Genomic DNA, 16874 nt, shown 5'->3' with positions numbered 1-16874 from the left:
TAATCTGTCTTTTGGAGCAAAAATTAATATAAGACCTGGTATTATTTTCGGGGAAAACGGTACCTCTTGGGTGAGTCAAGCTACCGTATTTCCCTGAAAATAAGTCTGGGTCTTAGATTAATTTTTGCTCCAAAAGATGCATTAGGTCTTAATTTCCGGTTAGGTCTTACTTTTGGGGAAACATGGTAACTTCTAGATAATAGAAAATATGGGGAATAAAGACACAATGATACCATGAAGAAGCAAACAGGTCCAGAATGCGGAAATTCTATAGATCATTGGACTCGGTTCCTTCAACAAGTTAATGGCTTAGAAGAATAAAGGGAGTAGGCCCTGCTCTTCATTAAAAGAGGCGAAGGAGCCATAACAATTAAATGTAGTGTGTAGACCTTGTTTGCATAATGATTCAAACAAAGTCACAAATACCAAGACATTTTTTGTGTTATTAAGGAACTTCGCATATGGAGTAGAAATTGGATGACACAAAGAAATCATTGTAAGTGTGATAATAGCATTGTGATTTCATAAGGAAATGTCCATTTTAAGAGAGCAACATACTATATATCTTTGGGATGAAATGACATGAGGTTTAGGATTTGATTTTATATCTTCCAGCAACCAAAAAGAAATTAAGAAAGAAAACTGAAAAGGGAAAGCAGGTATAACAAATCATAGTTCTTGAATTTATGCGACGGATATGTGGAAGTTCATTATACTTATTATTCTCTTCACTTTTGTGCATGTTTTAAAAATTTCATAAAAAAGAACTATTGGATAAACAAAAAGAGATGGAAAGGGAGATTCAGGGAAAGAGAAGATTGCTATGCTATTAACTAATCATTTGCAACCTGACTTATACAGTCATTTTTCAGGATCTATAACTTTTTGTGGAAGACTCTCAAACAAAATATATTTGTCCTCATAAATTTCTATGCAAAGGAAGCATAATGTAGCTTGAATATTTTTAAGCTGAATATGAAAAAAATGTGGCATAGAGCACTTAAGGACATGTTTAGCTGTCTTAGCTTATTTTAACATTTAAACTTCCATCCCTGGAGGAGAAAGCGACTATAAAGAAAAAATTAGGCACACAACCAGGACTTCCTGTCCCTCTCCCGACCCTAATATCCCAACCACCTGGGTTCAGTGAAGATATAGAAATGTTCCTTTCCCTGCCAATGATATGGTCCTGCTTTCAGATCCAATATCTGATTGAAGGGGAGGAGGCCCATTTCTCTGCCTACAAAGGGAAGAAGATAATATCAGTGACTCAGGATTTCTTTAAGTCCAAGGGCCGTTATGGGCCAAAGCAATCAGCAATCACATAGTCTTAGGCTATCCAAGGGAGGAATCAAACTCTTTGAAGAGCCTGGTCCCTATACCATCCATCTTAGTAGCAACAAATGATGCAGATGGAACTGTGTAGAGCTGTCCATGGTGCTGAACCACTTCTCTGTTCGTTCAGGGTTTTGACAACGATAAGACAGAAAGAATTGACTGTCGGGTTTTTGCATAGAAGAAAAACACATCAAAGCAAACCGAGAAAGTCTAGATATGCACATAATCAGTGTCAGATGTGGGCAGTGGTATTAGAGGGCTTAGTCATGATCACAAAGAGGTCATGGCCAGGACTACATTTTTTAAAATACTAAGACATAAGGAAAAACTCTGATGCTGGAGAAATGTGGGTTCCCTGTGACTGGAGCATGAAAATACAGGGATGGATCTAAGAGACCAAAATAAGGGTATGAATAAATTCTATTAAAATATGTTAAGTCCCTGCTATCACAAGCAGTATGATAGGCATTAGGGAAAGAACCATGAAGAAGACAATGACTTGAGCTGACAGTCAAGTAAAGGAGACAGAATACGTATGTAGTTACAAATATGATGACTGTTCTGGGAGGGGCTTCTAGAAATAGGAAGAACTTTCAGCAAGGAGGTGAGGACATAAGAGAGTGTGTTAATTATAAACAGGGACATGTAATTACGGCAGGGTGTATGGTGGGAGTTAGGTCACGAGGCAGGGGTCCAAATGGCTGGAATTATATGACAAGTCCAGAATCAGAACAGAAGCTAGTTTATGATGATTTTAGCTCTAGATTCTTTCTCTTTTTCTTGCTTAGAGGAATATAGTTGGTTTCTGAGCCCCAATTACCCCTGAACTGCCTGCAAGGGCTATGGAGATCCCAGCTGCCAAAGTTAAGAGCAATGAGTTTGTCACCTTGAGAATGATAACTCTGGACTACCTGGCCTCACTGGACTTCAAGCTGCTGCAGTTAACCCCACTGATATTAGGTTCCCTGATGGTACTGCACTCGGATTTGGTGTGTTTTATCTTGGCCCAGTGGCCTTGAATACTTTTCTGTCTAGAAGCAAATCCCAAGGCAGAGTCTTTGCTGCATGGCCCCTCTGCTCTCAAAAGTACTAATATCATGTCAGTGTGTGTTGGTAGCCAGGCAGAGAGTTGGGAGCTCATGGATACAATACGTTTCTTTGTGATGAGAGCAGGGACATACTTCCTGGGAATATACTTTCTAAACAATGGTTTGCCTCTGGTGTGGATAGTGCAATCGCAAACTGTATGCATGGATGTTAGGGTAGACAGACCCCCACCCCATCTCACTCCTATTAATCTAATCTGTCAAATCCTTCTAATAAGGCTCATGATCACACCATCACAAGTGGGGTACAGTGCTTTTACTGAGCTACTGGTAGCCCAATTAAACACTGAAGTGACTGTCTTGCCCGAGTGATCCATTTGCTGGGTGTCATGGGCAGCAGTTCATCCCGGTCTTATGAACTCTCTGGGGAAGAAGACGGTCTTAATGATTATGACTCTTGTTAGTAAATCAGACTTTCAACTACCAGACAACCTGCTACTAGTCCTAAGACAATCATAACGGATAACGAGAGGGTGGAAAAGAATTCAGGGGTCTTTGTTTTGTTTCCTTCTTAGGAAAGAGGAGTGATTCACTAGGGATATATATATATATATATATATATATATATATATATATATATATATATATATATTTCTATTTATATATACGTATATTTATTTTTATGTATGCATATTCATATCAAGGCCGAAAGGAAATGATAATCCCTATCTCTGGGTATATTAGTCTTCTTGAGCTGCAATAAAAAAATATCATAGATTGGGTGGATTAGCAACAGCAATTTATTTCTCCCAGTTCTGGAAGATGGAAGTCTGAGATCAGGGCCCTGGAAGGGTAGGTGTCTGGTGACAGCTCTCTCTTTGGATTGCAGATGGCCACCTTCTTGTTGTGTCTTCACACGAAGGAGAGCCGTTAGGAATATTTTGAGAATTTCCTACAAATATGTTTCTTTCCATAGACTCATAATGATGACACCTGAATGGACACATAAGGAAGAAATGTCTCCTTCCACAGAAGGCTTTTCTAGATAAGACATCCCCCACCCCACATCCTGATAACAAACATGTATGGGGGAACAGCCAACAGAGATAGAAAAAGCTGCCATCATCTCCTCATCTTTTTTTTTTTTTTTTGTCCACTGGCACAGTGGCTGGGTGAGGGTGCAGCATGGCGATGGCAGGGTGGGCTGGCACCTGGCATGGTGTACCAGGACAGGCATCAGATCTAGCATCAGAAGACCTGGATTTGTTTTAGTGCCATCCCTTCCCTGCTATATGGCACTAAGTGAGATCTTCAGACTTCACAGGGCCTCAATATTTTTTGGTTGTACAAAAAAGAGATAATAAAATGCTGCAGTAATTCACCAAGTTGTTGTAAGGATAAAATGTTTGTATCTTTAGTACCTAAGAGAGCACCAGGCATGTAGTGAACACTGTAATGTTTGCTAAATGAATGACTGAATGGATATGACAATGATATTTGAGAATTGTGGAGTGCTGTGCACATATTTGTTATTGTATTGCTTTGAAGACTATTTTCCCTGTACCGAATATGAATTTATTTCATGTTATGGAAAATATTTAACTGTTTAACCTATGCTAAAGCAAAAGAGTCTAGATTCTCTTTAGGAAGAGAAGTTGTAAACTGCCAAGTTGGGTTTAATCAGTCACCATGACAGATGCATTGGTTTTCAGTGGGGACTTGGAAGGACAAATACAACAGTCAGGACAGCTCTGGACCACTCATGAGGGAGAAAGGCTGGAGAAGGCTTTGAGCAGATGCTAGTTTCACGGGAGGACAAGAGGTCTGAGGTAGAATGGGATGAATTAAGAAGACAGTATGCTTCACAGGAGGTAAAAGTCGGTATTTAACTTCTCTAATTAAATAAAATAGAGCTTAAAGCCCCAATGCCAGAAAAAAAATGGTCAGTGTGGCCTGAAGACAACGAAAGGACAACCAAAGAGACATTGAGAACATGAACTTCATCACAATTACAAATGGGACAACGTCTCCTTAGGGACTTTGAAGTTAAAAATAAATTTCTCACTTGGCTTATATCCTATTCCATCATTTATAAGTGCATTTGACTAATTTTAGACTTGCTATTATAAATAAACAAGCATAACCCTTCATAGAAAATCCCTGGGAAGTGAATTTGGTGAGATAGCCTTTTTCCCCCCTTAATTTTTATGCCTGAACTAGGAAGACTTAATGCTCCAATATCACAGAAAATTAAGAACCACTCATCACGCTGGGAAAAAGCAGGAGGAACGAAGCTTCATCTCTAAAATTTGTCCAGAAATTTTGATGGGAGCATCAAAATGGTGGCAATCAGCTGTTTTCAGTTGCAGGCCACCCTGAAGTAGAAGGGTTGACACGCTGTCAGGGAGAGGGGGAGGGGCTCAGGTGGAGCGCTGAGGCCTGTCCCCCCGACCACCCTGACCTCGAGCGGGAGCTACCTTTATTGTCGTGCCAGACCCTCAGCTTGCAGAGGTGGCCCAGGCTCAGCATGTCGGGAAAGCTGAATGTGTCCGTGTTGTTCCGCTCAAACTTGTTCCAGTTGGGCGACTGCTTCAGGGCCAGCGTCCCACTGTCCCCGTTCTCCCCAAAGATGATGATGAACACATTGGCATCAGTGCCCGCACCTGGGAGTGCACAAAACAAGGGCTGTGGATACTGGCTTCTCCAAAACACAGCCCTCCTGCTCTGGCCTCGGTCCTTGGAGGAGCCAGAAGGGCAGATGGACAAGTTCAGGGTCAACGAGGCCAGGGGTGAGGTCAGAAATGACTGGTTAGTGTTCTGGGACTCTCGGGTCTCCAACTCTACCCTTCATTGTATCTCTGTGCCTTGTATATGCTGGTGCACTAACTGGAGTCCCAGTTAGCAAGTCTGAATGGTTTAGTACAAGAATTCATCTCGTGATGGGGAAATAAACCCACACTTACAAGGCACACCAGGTAGGCTGCCGTTATAGTTTAGAAATGCAGGCTCCCTCTGACACACCATGGGTTCAGAGGAAAGTTCCCCAAATCTACCTCTGGTTGACATTCTACACTAGAGTTCCTATCATTTGCTTAAGCCAAATAGAGATATTGACCCCAGTTAGAAAGAACATACTTCTGAAAGAGGTGACCCTGTGGATCTTTTCTGATACACACCCTGTGGTTACCACTGAATTTATCAATTATTTTCTGAGGGTGCATCATGAGGGGATTGGAGGGGCTTGAAAACATGTGGACACTTGGAACTTAAGCAAAAGGAGTAGAGGCTCCACCGTGAGGAGAAAAGGAAGAAGGGAGGTGCCAAAAACAGATTTTACGAGTTGTGCTGACTCATCACTTCTGCCTGAGATCCTACCATGAGAGCTTCATTTCTTTGGCTGAAGGCTTCTCTGTTGAACATGTAACCTACCAGGGCCAACAAGTGAATCCCTCACTAGCCATTTACAATGAGTGTGAATGAGTTTGCCAGATTCCTTGCAACAGCTCCTAGAGAACAGGCTTGGTGTAGGGAAGGGTCAGCAGGAGGCATTGCCTCTATGATGAGAGTATGTTCCCTCTCAGCTCCAGGCCTTCGCACACACGAGTGCTTTTGCTTGGAAGGCCCTTCCTCCGGTGTCTCGTCTGCCTCAGTAGCATCTGCTTATCTTTCTGGATCAGACTTCAGCACCACCTCTGGGAAGGCCTTCATGACCTGTGTCCCTGAGCCCCAGCTAGGTAAGGGGTCCTCCTCTAGGCTCCCCAGCACCTGTGCTGACAGAACCTCACTGTCGTCGTTTCACGAGAATGTGAGACCCACAAGGGCCGAGGGGCATGTCTCCATCCTAAGGCTTCAGGCCAAAGCTGGCACACAGCAGATGGTTGCCAAGCACCCGGATGTGGGAAGGAACCCCGAGCTGCACGGCACCTGGGTGAACGGCATCAGGAGGCAGCAGGAAGACAGAGGACTCTGAGTCATGCTCCATTTTCAACAGCGCTGAGCATACTGCTTGATAATGTTTCCCCACTTCTCCGAGGTGGGAGGGACAGAGCCAATTCAGTCATTGAGAGGAGATACTTCTGTCCACACAGAAAGTGACACACTGACTAACTTTTGGAAGGCCATCTAAGGAAAAGTGTCCTGACCGGAGCCCAGGGCCTGAGCCAGAACCTGAGGACGGTCAGAGTCGTGGGAGATGGGAGGGACCCTCTGACTCACCCAGGATGTCACTGGTCTTAACTATGATGGTGTAAGAAGTCGTCTCCATCATTTCCTCTCCGTTGATGACGGCGCACATTTCACACACCAGCGTCTTCTTGCCCTTCTGCTGGGACAGCCAGTCTCCATAGTAGAACATGGTGAGGTCTCCATTGTTCATGTTCTTCAGGAGGATCTGGGGGAGAGAAAGCGGCATGGGAACACCTCCCTCACCTCCACAGATCCCCTCCCTGCTAACGCCGCCTCTCAGACCCACGATCCCAGACCTGAGGCGACTTCTTCTGATTAGACCAACGTGTGGCATGGGCCGTCTCCAGGACAAAAACCCTGCCCTGTGTGCCTTGTGCAGGGTCTGAAACCCCCACCATGACTACCCTTGTTTGGGGACTTGGAAATGGGCAATTTGTCCAAACATGTTTCCAAGATTGTGCACAAGAAATGTGCGCTGCATGAATGGCAGAAAATGGACCAACCAAATCACGGTCAGCCATGAACACCTGGGACCAGTGCACCGAACTGGCCAGATCATCCTTGGCACGGGCACTGGCATATGGTTGGCTCAAGAAAAACCTGCTAATAGCTGACCAGGGGAGCAGGAGCCCGAGGGGACTCGGGACGGCCTTTGGTGGAACAGCGGATGAGAGGACTGGGTCAGGGAGCAGTAGAGGTCCAAGATGGAGAAAGAGGTAGAACCTACTTGGGTAATCACAGGGGCCCCAAAAGCCGCCTGGCTGCCCTGCCTGAAGTTCCCACCATTAGAGTCTCTCGCTGTGCCATTCCTTGCTCCTCTCTCACTCCTCCCAACTCACTTCCTCCAAGAAGCCCACGTCTCTGCACACTGCCGTGCATGCTGCATTCTCTGGCAGTTGATTCACTTTTGACTGGACACAAATAAATAAAACTATGTCTTCTGATTAATTCACATCAAAGGGGCCTAACTGGATTATAGAGGGAGGGTTGTGGAATAACCCTTTAAGATGACGTCTGCACTTTATCAAGGTCCGCTGACTACCCAAAAGAGCAGGAAGAAGGGTGGGCCGTGGGTGGAAGGGAAGGCGAGGGTGCGGACATTTTACCCTCTCCAGAAACCATTCAGGCCGGCTGCCCAGGCCGTCGATTCGGATCCGCATCTTGGTGAACGGAGCGATGTCCAGGATCTCCATGAGGAAGGTGTCATTCTGCTCCCGCTCAAATCTGGGGGTGGAGAAAATGGGCATGAGGGAGGAAAGCTGGCCGCATGGAGGGTTCAGCTCATGCCAGAAACCAAATTCAGGGGAAGGAGAAAACAAGCTTTTACTCAGCCTCTCTCTCAGCTCCCAGTGACCCTCTATTAGTCTGTGTCTTGTACGGCAGGTGTGTTCCCAAAATACTGGGTGAAGTGGGTTTGACTGGTAGGAGTAGCCCTGAGTCAAGACCGAATCTCATTCTTCTAGCCACCTATGGACTCCTAGCTCCTCTCTGAGACTTGATTTCCTCATCGTAGTCTGGGGAGAATAACACTAGTCCTGGAATCTCACAAAAGTGTCACAAGGACCAAATACATGTGAAATCAACTTGAAATGTAAAAAAATAAAAATAAAAATTCATACCTGGAAAACTGTACAGGGTCGCCGTGAATGGTGGGGCAGGTTGTGCACTGCACAACTCTAAATGGTGCCATTCACATTTTGAAAATACATAATCTGCACCACTGACTGCAGTGGCCCTCGATTGGGTAATGCTACTAATAACTGCCAAATGGCAGGTGGATAGAAGGTAATGTTGCTTTTGTTGCTATTACAATTTTTCTGCTGAATGAACTCATCATCTCCGAGATGCTCTATCTTTATTCCTTACTGCTCTTCCCACAGGGTGGCACATAAAATGAGAACTTCGATGCTGACTGATCGCTGACTGATTCCAGATGCTGCTGCTGCTGCTGCTAAGCCTCTGGGGGTAATGCAGGTAGCACTGAAGCTATGACACTTCATGACAATCGTCATGCCTTCTTGAATACGAGATATATTTTTAAAAACAGAGGCTACAGCCAGTGGGCCCTGGGACTGCAAATATTACAAACTGAGAACTAATTACTCCTAGTCTTTAAAGCCAAGGGGGAACAGCAGTGCAGTCTAATCTCTTTTGATAACTTGCTCATGTGCATTTTATGAGTATTAGAAGAGAAAATGTTCTCCCTAAAGTCTGCCCGAAATCCCTCCTGCTCTCATTTAAGCCCAGTGCGCCCCTCTGGTCATGTGGATACTGGAAGAAGGAGCTCACAAATTCCCTCGTCAAGCTCATATCACATACAGAGTCTCTCACATAATCTTTCAACTCATTTGATTCCTTATTCTTGCCAGGTGTGCAATGCTGCAGATCAAAGGAACTTGAGAAGTTTGGCTTTGTATTTCTCCTTTATTTTCACCGTTAGCATTTAGCCATGTATCTCCATTTTATGGAGATTTTTATGGTGGGCAAGTGTTCAGAAAGGGAGAAATGAACTTTTCTTCTAGAAGACTGCAGAGTGGATTACTTTGCTGCCTCACCCTTCTTTACAGACTAAACCCCACTACACCTGGATGGACCTCCTCTCCTCAGGGCAGAAGGCCCACATCCAAAGGGAAAGCCCTTCCTTAGCCCTTCATCCCTCTACCACTCACTAGCCGCCTCCTTCTGCTGCCCCAGACCCCCTCACGGCACCTCAGTAGACACGCAGTAGGGCTCCCACATTGTGGGGCTGCTGTTGGAGAAGCGGTCAGTCTTTGATACATGTTTTCTAATGCCTAAAATTCTTCTGAAAAATAGTTGCCTTTTCAACCTAAGGCTTTGGCCCTGGTTAGCCACAGGCTGTCCTCAGTCACAGAGACTCATGTATGAGTGGGTGCTGGGGTGGGCAGTCTTTGATAGGGGGTGGGGAACAGAAGAAAATCAGAGAAGGAAGGGAGTGAGGGACAGTCACAGTCCACACTTCCCAGATGTCACCTCTTCAGCTGCTGAGTAGAAGCTCCTCTAAGGAGATGAGCAGGGCAAACCCTGGAAAAGTTCAGCAGCCTTGTCCTGAGACAGAGGCTCAGGCGATTCCCAACGACACAATGCTATCAACTAATCTACAGACCTTCCAATAAACATTTCCAAGTGATGGAGGAAATAAGGAAGGAAGGAAGGAAGGAAGGAAGGAAGGAAGGAAGGAAGGAAGGAAGGAAGGAACAAAGGAACGAATGAAAGAAGGATAGGTTGGTTATGGGCTGAGGTGATCAAGGAAGCCTTCCTGGAGGAGGTAGACCTTGAAAAAGAAAAACCTTGAGACACAAGAGAGTGGTTGAAGGGCATTTCAGGAGGGAAGAATCACAGGGACAATGACATGAGGGTTGAAAGGCTGCAAGGTATGAGGGGGATGTGAGGGAAGCAGTCTGGTTGAGGGTGGAGGACTGGGTGTGAGGGAAGACAACGGGGAGAGGCTGCCCCTGGATACCTGGCCTTCTTTTTGTCCAGCTGCACTTCCTCTGTGCTGCCATTGATGCCGTAGAGGGTCATAAAGATGTTAGAGTCGGTGCCACCGCCGACCACATCCCCTGTCCACACCGTCATTTCATGGAGCACCTGCCAGGAAAAGGATGTGAGTCCCGAGCCTGGGCCTATTCTCCCCAGGGCAACACAACATGTTCTCCTACCTCCGTGGCTCTGAAAAGAGTGCCCCGCCCCCACCCAATCAACCGTGAATGACTAGAGGGCAAGTCAGGCTTTGTTACTCTGTGTACCCCCACTGTGCTCAGTCCTGTACTAGAGGGGGTTCTGTTTCTGATAGAGAAAACGTGTGCAATAGAAACATGACTGAGAGCCCCAGGGCTCATTGATTTCTTTGTCAACTGAATTCCAACCTAAGTCCTTGTATTCTAGCAGCATATGGTGGCAGGACAGTAGCCTTTGGAGCTTTCCAAAGCGCCATTTGAATTCCAGATTTGCCACTGGCTAGCTGTTGAACCTGGGCAGATGCCCCCTGTTTGCCAGCCTCTGCTTTGTCCACCGAACGGGGAATAAACACTTTACAGAGTTGTGAGAGATACAGACACGGGACTTGTCACATGGTATGGCTTCAAGAAGCAGCAGCAGTTCTGGGTGACTGTCCCGCCGTCATGTTGCAGCCCACACACACCCTGAGCGTCAGTGAGCAAGGAACACTTCAGAGGTGATGCTTAAGGGAGCTCTGCCTCCACTCACCTGGGAAGCGGGACAATCACATATTCTATCTGATTTTCTTTCGCTTTAGTTTGGGATGTTGCCCTTTTACCTGAAGTTTGCCCCAAAGAGTATATATTCCCTTTGTCTGTCTCCACCAGAGGGGGAAGGAGCAGGCTGCCCTTCCCAAGACAGTGGCCTCACTGAAGCCCCTGCCTTGGTTCTTCCTCTGAGAGCCGGCCTCACGGCAAAGGGGGCCATCTTTATCCATGATATGGAGTGCCTTCTGGTCCTGGCTTCTTACACCGCTCCTTTTCACCAGGTGCCTGGGGACTAGCAATTAGGTCCCCAATTCAGCCTGGTATACCAGCCAGACATGCTTTGCCAGGAGCCAGGAGGCTCAAGCCTCTTCTGGTCTGCTAATGTGTGACCTTGGACAAGTCATTTTAGCCTCTCTGGGCCTTGATTTTCTCATATAGCACATGGAAATAATGCTTCCCAAAAGCATTATTAGCAAAATGGTTCAGGAGAGGCTTGCATACGTGGCCAAGAAAATGCCAGGCTAACCATTTCCTTTGTAAATCCCTGACTCTTCCCTTCCCCTGTGGCTGCCACATGGTGTTGTCACCTGTACAGGTGCCTGGTGCCCACTAACCAGAAGCTTTAGAATTCAGAACCCAAGTTATTTACCACATTGTGCCTATTGGGTGCTGGTTGCTTTTCAACCACCAGCTGGAATCTTCGCCATGATATTGCAAGGTTAGAAGTAGTATTTTCAGGCCTGGCTCGGAGGACAGGTTTGCCGAGGCAGTAATTGAAGAGGCTCTTGCTTTACCAGGAAAATCCGCTTAGACCATCTAACAAGGGCCTCTGTGATGGGCGCAGAGCTATTGAGAATGAAAGCAGGAGCCGGATGCTTTTTTTTGCTCTTACCCAGACAGGCATAAAAAATAAAATGATCAAAATGAGTGCTTTCTGGCCCCAAGGAGACTGGCCCCTGAAGGCTGGTGCCTCCAGACTCCTATGTTCTCTGTGTCTACCTTTCTCTCCTTTTATACAGACACATCTCTTTTTATGTCACAGGTGTGTTTCCAGAAAGAGACACAGAAACAGGGCTTTGTAATTCCGGTCTGCTATCAGACGTCCCGGGGAGATGGCCAATGCAAAGAACCCTGCGGTTCTTTGTAAAGTGACAAACCTGTGTTCTTTTGTAACATGAATAACAGGGATGTGAGTCCGGATTTCCATGGACTAAAGAGCTCAGAGGGAGATGCAGCGGCCCTGAGGGGGGTGTGCATGTGTGCTGGGGGGTGGCACACACACAGGCACACACATGCCCACGTGCACACTGGGAACTGGGTCAAGACAGAGGTCCCTGGAGGAATTGTATGCTCGCCCACACAGACCATCTGGCCACAGATGGAGATATCTGGGGAAAGGAGGGGCGGCTGTCTATGTTGTAGAAAGTTCTGCCCTCTGGCTTTCCAGTAGGGGAGGGGCAGGCATCCACTCTCCTGCCTGCCAAGGTTTTCACAGCCCATAACTCAGCCCTTCCTTCTGTTTCAATATATAATACAGGCAGGGCATGCTCAGGTCCAGGGTGATTCCTTCTCACCTTTGTGGGCAGCGTCTGAGCTAAATCTTGTAGCCCATTGGTTTGGATTCAGGGACTGAGATGAGGGCGGGAGTCTTCTTGACCCCACAGCTCTCAGAGAGAAAGAAAACCCTGCAGGGTCACGTGAACCAGAGGCCTCTGGGCTGCCAATGGGCCATGTAGCCTTAGGCTCCAGTTCCCGGCATCCTGTCTCCTGCTCAGCACTGACTTGTAAGTTTCTACAACGTGTCCCAGGTCATTTGGCCAGTTAGAGATGGAGCCAGGACACGAGCACAGAGCTCCTGCCTTCCAGCCTTTTCCACTTAAGAAGGGCCTTGTGCAGACAGGTCTCACTGTACTCTGAGACCCAGAGGCTCACAGAATCCTGAATGCCATCTGTCCCCATCCCCGTCCTACCGGTGTTAATGGAGCATCCTTGGAGAATAATGACTCTGCCCATCTATGTAGAGCTGTAACTTTGCAAAGCTCTTCATGGACTGTTCATGATCTCATTATTTCATAAGATCTTATGTGGAACAGAATGGGAAGCATTATTTCCATGTGCTATATGAGAAGACCAAGGCCCGGAGAGTCAAGATGATTTGTCCAAGGTCACACAGTAGCGGACCAGAAGACTTGAGTCTTCTGGCTCCTAGCAAAGCACATCTGGCTGGTATACCAGGCTAAAGCCTCTGCCAATGCCCCAAGGACAGTCTCCTGCTTCCCTCACTTCCATCTCCTCACTGCTCCACACCCTCAATCTGCAGTGCCCTTGCTGTTCAATGCACACACAGAGGCCCCTTCTATACCTTCACCCCAATGTTCACCACTGTGGCATCTAGAAGGTCGAAGACGCAGGAGGTGAAGCCATCTCCTCGGTCCTTGGCGAGCCAGCAATTGCAGCGCAATGTGTACCTGGTACCTTGGGTGGGCACAGCCAAACACAGCTCATCCACCAGCCAGCAGCTCTCTGGGGAGGCCCCATCATGGCCCAGCTGGAAGGGGACACATGGGTGCCGTGAGGAGTTTGGCACGACTGGAAAGGAAGCCCTGTCTGCTCAGCATCATGCAGCTTCCTCCTTCAGTGCTTTCCTAATGTTCTCTGGACTAACTGACCCAAGTCCTTTCCATGAGGGGAAGTGATTTTGAAGTTATTATTAAGGTCTCTAATTGGATGACTTTGAGTTAATCAAGAGTATTCTGGGTGGGCCTGACCTAATCAGGCAAGCCCTTTAAAAGAGAGTCTAGAGGTCAGAGATGGAAGAAATCAGAGACATGTGAAGCAGAAGACATCTCTTATTGGCCTTCCATACTTCGAAGAGGGATGCATGGCAGTGAATGCAGGCAGCCTCTGGGAACTGGAGGCGTCAGTCCTATAACCACAAGGAAATACTCATAGATATCGCCAATAACCAGTGAGCTTAGAACAGGACCCCAAGCCTCAGGTGAGACTGCAGCCCTGGCCACAACTTGATTTCAGCCCAGTGGCACCTTGGGAGAAAGACCCAGGTAACTCACCTCTGGATTTCTGATCAATGAAATTGTGAGATAATACGTTTGTGTGGTCTTACGTTAGTACGTTTGTGGTCATTGGTTACACAGCAATAGAATACGAGTACACAAGGCGTCCCTATTGGTAGGTGGATAACTGGGACCTGGAGGGGTGAGTGACTCACCCAACATGATGGCAGAGGACAGGAGGTCTTGCCCCGCTACCTGCTCTGAGGCACGTCTCAGGTTGGTTGCTCTGCCCACCCTCTACGTCCCATCCTACCCATGGAGAGGTCAGCTCCTCCCTTCCCTGGGGGTGGTCAACATCCTGAGGCCCCAGGGGCCAGCACCTCTATTTTCTTGATGACGCCCACATCCAAGCCTCCGACGTAGAACTCTTCCACTGAGCCGCAGCTGAAGCCCTTCTTCCCTCGGGGGTGGTCTAGCCAGATTCGATTACTGCACTCGTCATCCTCCCCAGTGAGGATGACGAAGGCCCGGCTGTCGGTGGCTGCATCCTTGTCTTTCCCAGTGGTGACTGAGACATAGTAGGGAATAACTGCAAGAGATCACGGGAGCCCAGCCTCAGAACAGGCCAGGTGAACCAGGGCAGGCTTGGAAATGAAACTCGGAGACTTTGTCTCCCTGCCTCTGAGACAAAGTGCAATGGAGCTTTCCAGACTGGCGAGTTATCTATATTGAGTGTCTACTCTCCAAGGAGTGAGGGAATTGGTAACTCCCCAGTGAAGAGCAAAGAGAGCATCCTTGTCACTTCAGAAAGCCCTGTGACCAATTATCTTAGCTGCACCTAGCACTCCCATGTGAAACTGGGTAAGAACAATAATCTTTCCGCAAGTATAGGGGATGCCTGAAAAGCTTACCGCAAGAGCAAAAATGAGGTCGGCAAAAGCAAGATCTCACAGAAAGTAGAAATTTAGGGAAGAATAATAAAATAGTATTATAGATGTAACGTAGTAAATGAAAGTTCTAGAAGGCATCCATATTCATCCATCAAACTATATTCATCAGCATAGAAACGTGCTCATGTAGCATGTAGTGTAGTATAGAGTTCTAGTTGCCCACCCAGTATTTATTCTCCTTGCAGCTAGGGGTGGTCATGACATATAAGCTGATAAGTTTGGGAAAATTTGTTTTAAAGGGTCTGACTCAACTGGGAGGAGCATCTTTTGGCCCCTTCCCCTTCTAGTCATTCTGTTGGAGTGTGGATGTGATAGCTGGAGTTTCAGCAGTCACCTGGGAACTACGGACAACCTTTAAGATAGAAGCCACTTACGAGGTTGCCAGAGTGATTCAGTTGAAAGAGGCTAGGTCTCTAACTTCACTGGAGCTGCAGCATCAGTATCAACTGCTTACCCTTGAACTTTTATGTGAGAGAAAAGGAAAATCCGTCACTTGTTTAAGTCGCTATCTCCAGGTCTCTGCCACTTGTAGTTACTAATTGATATAAATGGGAAACCCTTCTCCTGGCTCGTGTTCCTCAGTAGCTTGAAAGACACGGCCTTGATGTAATGGGTTATAGGTTATGTCATCTGTGTCTCTGAAAAGTTTCCAAATTAGACCTTCCTGGATGGAATTACCTACATTGTTTTTTTTCTGCGCCTGCCTATGACCTTGATTTAATCTTTATAAGGAGAGTCCCATTGGCCTTGCCACAGTAGATCACAGTGCTTAATTAAGGAGAGGCACGTTCTTGCGGGTCCTGTCATTTATTCACATAGTGAGAAGGTAGAATATATAATGATCCGCTCTCTCTGCTCAACCCCACAGACCCACCATGTGGTCTCCTGGAGGGGAAGAGAGTGGTTGTCATGCTCTATATTTAAAAGAACTGAACAGAAAGGCAGTGCATTTAAATGTCTGATTGACAAATATAGAACTGCCTTAGCTCAAAAGTCTGGTTGGAAAAATGAGCTTGTCAGGAGATTTCAATATTTTTACAAAGGAGGGAAAAATGGAAGCCCAGAGAGTGACTTTCCCAAGGCCTCGTGTATTATAGTCAGAACTAGAAGTGGAACTTAAATCCCCCAAAAGCCAGCTTGTTTACCCCACCCACCACGTCATGCCTTAACTATGCATGGCCAAGGCCTTTGTGTGAAGCTTTACTAACATACAAAGGATTCGCATGGCCGCGGTTGCCTTCTGTCTGATGAGACTTGTTCTAGGTCCTCTCAGCTGAGTCTCTGTCCTGAGAGTCTGGGTAAGGGCAGAGTTTACAGTGCTACCCTCCTGGGGTTGGATCAGCGGATGAAAAGCGTCACCACTCTAACTTCCCTACGCCTTTGTATCCCCATCTATAAAGGGGACGAATCCCTGCCCTCTCACCTTTCAGGGTTGCTGTGGGGATGGAAGCAGGCGATAGGTGTGCAAGCTGTGTGCAAATTGCACGATGTTAGATTTAAGTCAGATGATGGTGGGGCTAACGCATGGCCTGTCCAAGAATAGCTTACATGCACATCCATGTGCCTGTTCCTCCTCTGACGAGCCCTCTGCTTGGCTTACCTGTGCCCTCCTGAACGTAGTTGACCATGATCCCCGTCACTGTGGCGATGTCCACATCCGCCATCTTGGAGCTCAGGGCGATCTCCCAGAAGTCAGCGGGGCTGCTGCAGTTGCTGCTCCGGTCCCCAGTGTACTCCTGTCCGGAAGAGCATGACCTAAGCCCGTTACACCTCTGGCAGCTTCTGCCCCATGTGGCCTCCCTCAGGGATGAGGAGGATGACAGGCCACGGCTGAGCTCAGCCCCGCTGACTTTGACACACCTTCTCATAAAAAAGCCTCTCCAGTAGCCCATCCTCCTTCTTCAGGGAGAGCCAGCGCCCACACAGGAACAGGAACTCGTCCTCGTTGGTGTCGTTCCAGATGTCCACCTTCTCCACGTACCAGTCTGCACACAACTTGGTGTTGTCATGGCGGAGCTTGATCTTGTAGATGACGCCCAGGTCAGCGGCCTCAATGATGAAGGTGTCGGCCTGGGATGTCCAGATGTGGGGACTTGGGGGAGGGACGCTTCCCAC

The 16874-nt window shown here is 47.2% G+C and overlaps 1 protein-coding gene across 9 annotated transcripts in view; it reads right to left on the bottom strand.

The window, feature by feature from the left end:
- LOXHD1 (lipoxygenase homology PLAT domains 1) overlaps nucleotides 1-16874 on the bottom strand; it is a 141317-nt gene that overhangs the window by 18189 nt on the left and 106254 nt on the right. For all 9 annotated transcript variants that reach the window (XM_074340025.1, XM_074340029.1, XM_074340028.1 and 6 more), the window contains 8 exons: nucleotides 16620-16829; nucleotides 16360-16495; nucleotides 14190-14398; nucleotides 13158-13343; nucleotides 10051-10178; nucleotides 7676-7793; nucleotides 6600-6774; nucleotides 4862-5047 (listed from right to left, as the gene is read on the bottom strand). In XM_074340025.1, the coding sequence (XP_074196126.1) occupies nucleotides 4862-5047; nucleotides 6600-6774; nucleotides 7676-7793; nucleotides 10051-10178; nucleotides 13158-13343; nucleotides 14190-14398; nucleotides 16360-16495; nucleotides 16620-16829 (1348 nt within the window). The remainder of the gene's footprint in view (nucleotides 1-4861; nucleotides 5048-6599; nucleotides 6775-7675; nucleotides 7794-10050; nucleotides 10179-13157; nucleotides 13344-14189; nucleotides 14399-16359; nucleotides 16496-16619; nucleotides 16830-16874) is intronic.

This window comes from Rhinolophus sinicus, linkage group LG09 (genome assembly GCF_036562045.2).
Source record: "Rhinolophus sinicus isolate RSC01 linkage group LG09, ASM3656204v1, whole genome shotgun sequence".
In the NCBI taxonomy this organism is placed as follows: domain Eukaryota; kingdom Metazoa; phylum Chordata; class Mammalia; order Chiroptera; family Rhinolophidae; genus Rhinolophus; species Rhinolophus sinicus.
The sequence above is the reverse complement of the archived record's forward strand: the minus strand, read 5'-3'. Positions and strand labels throughout refer to the sequence as shown.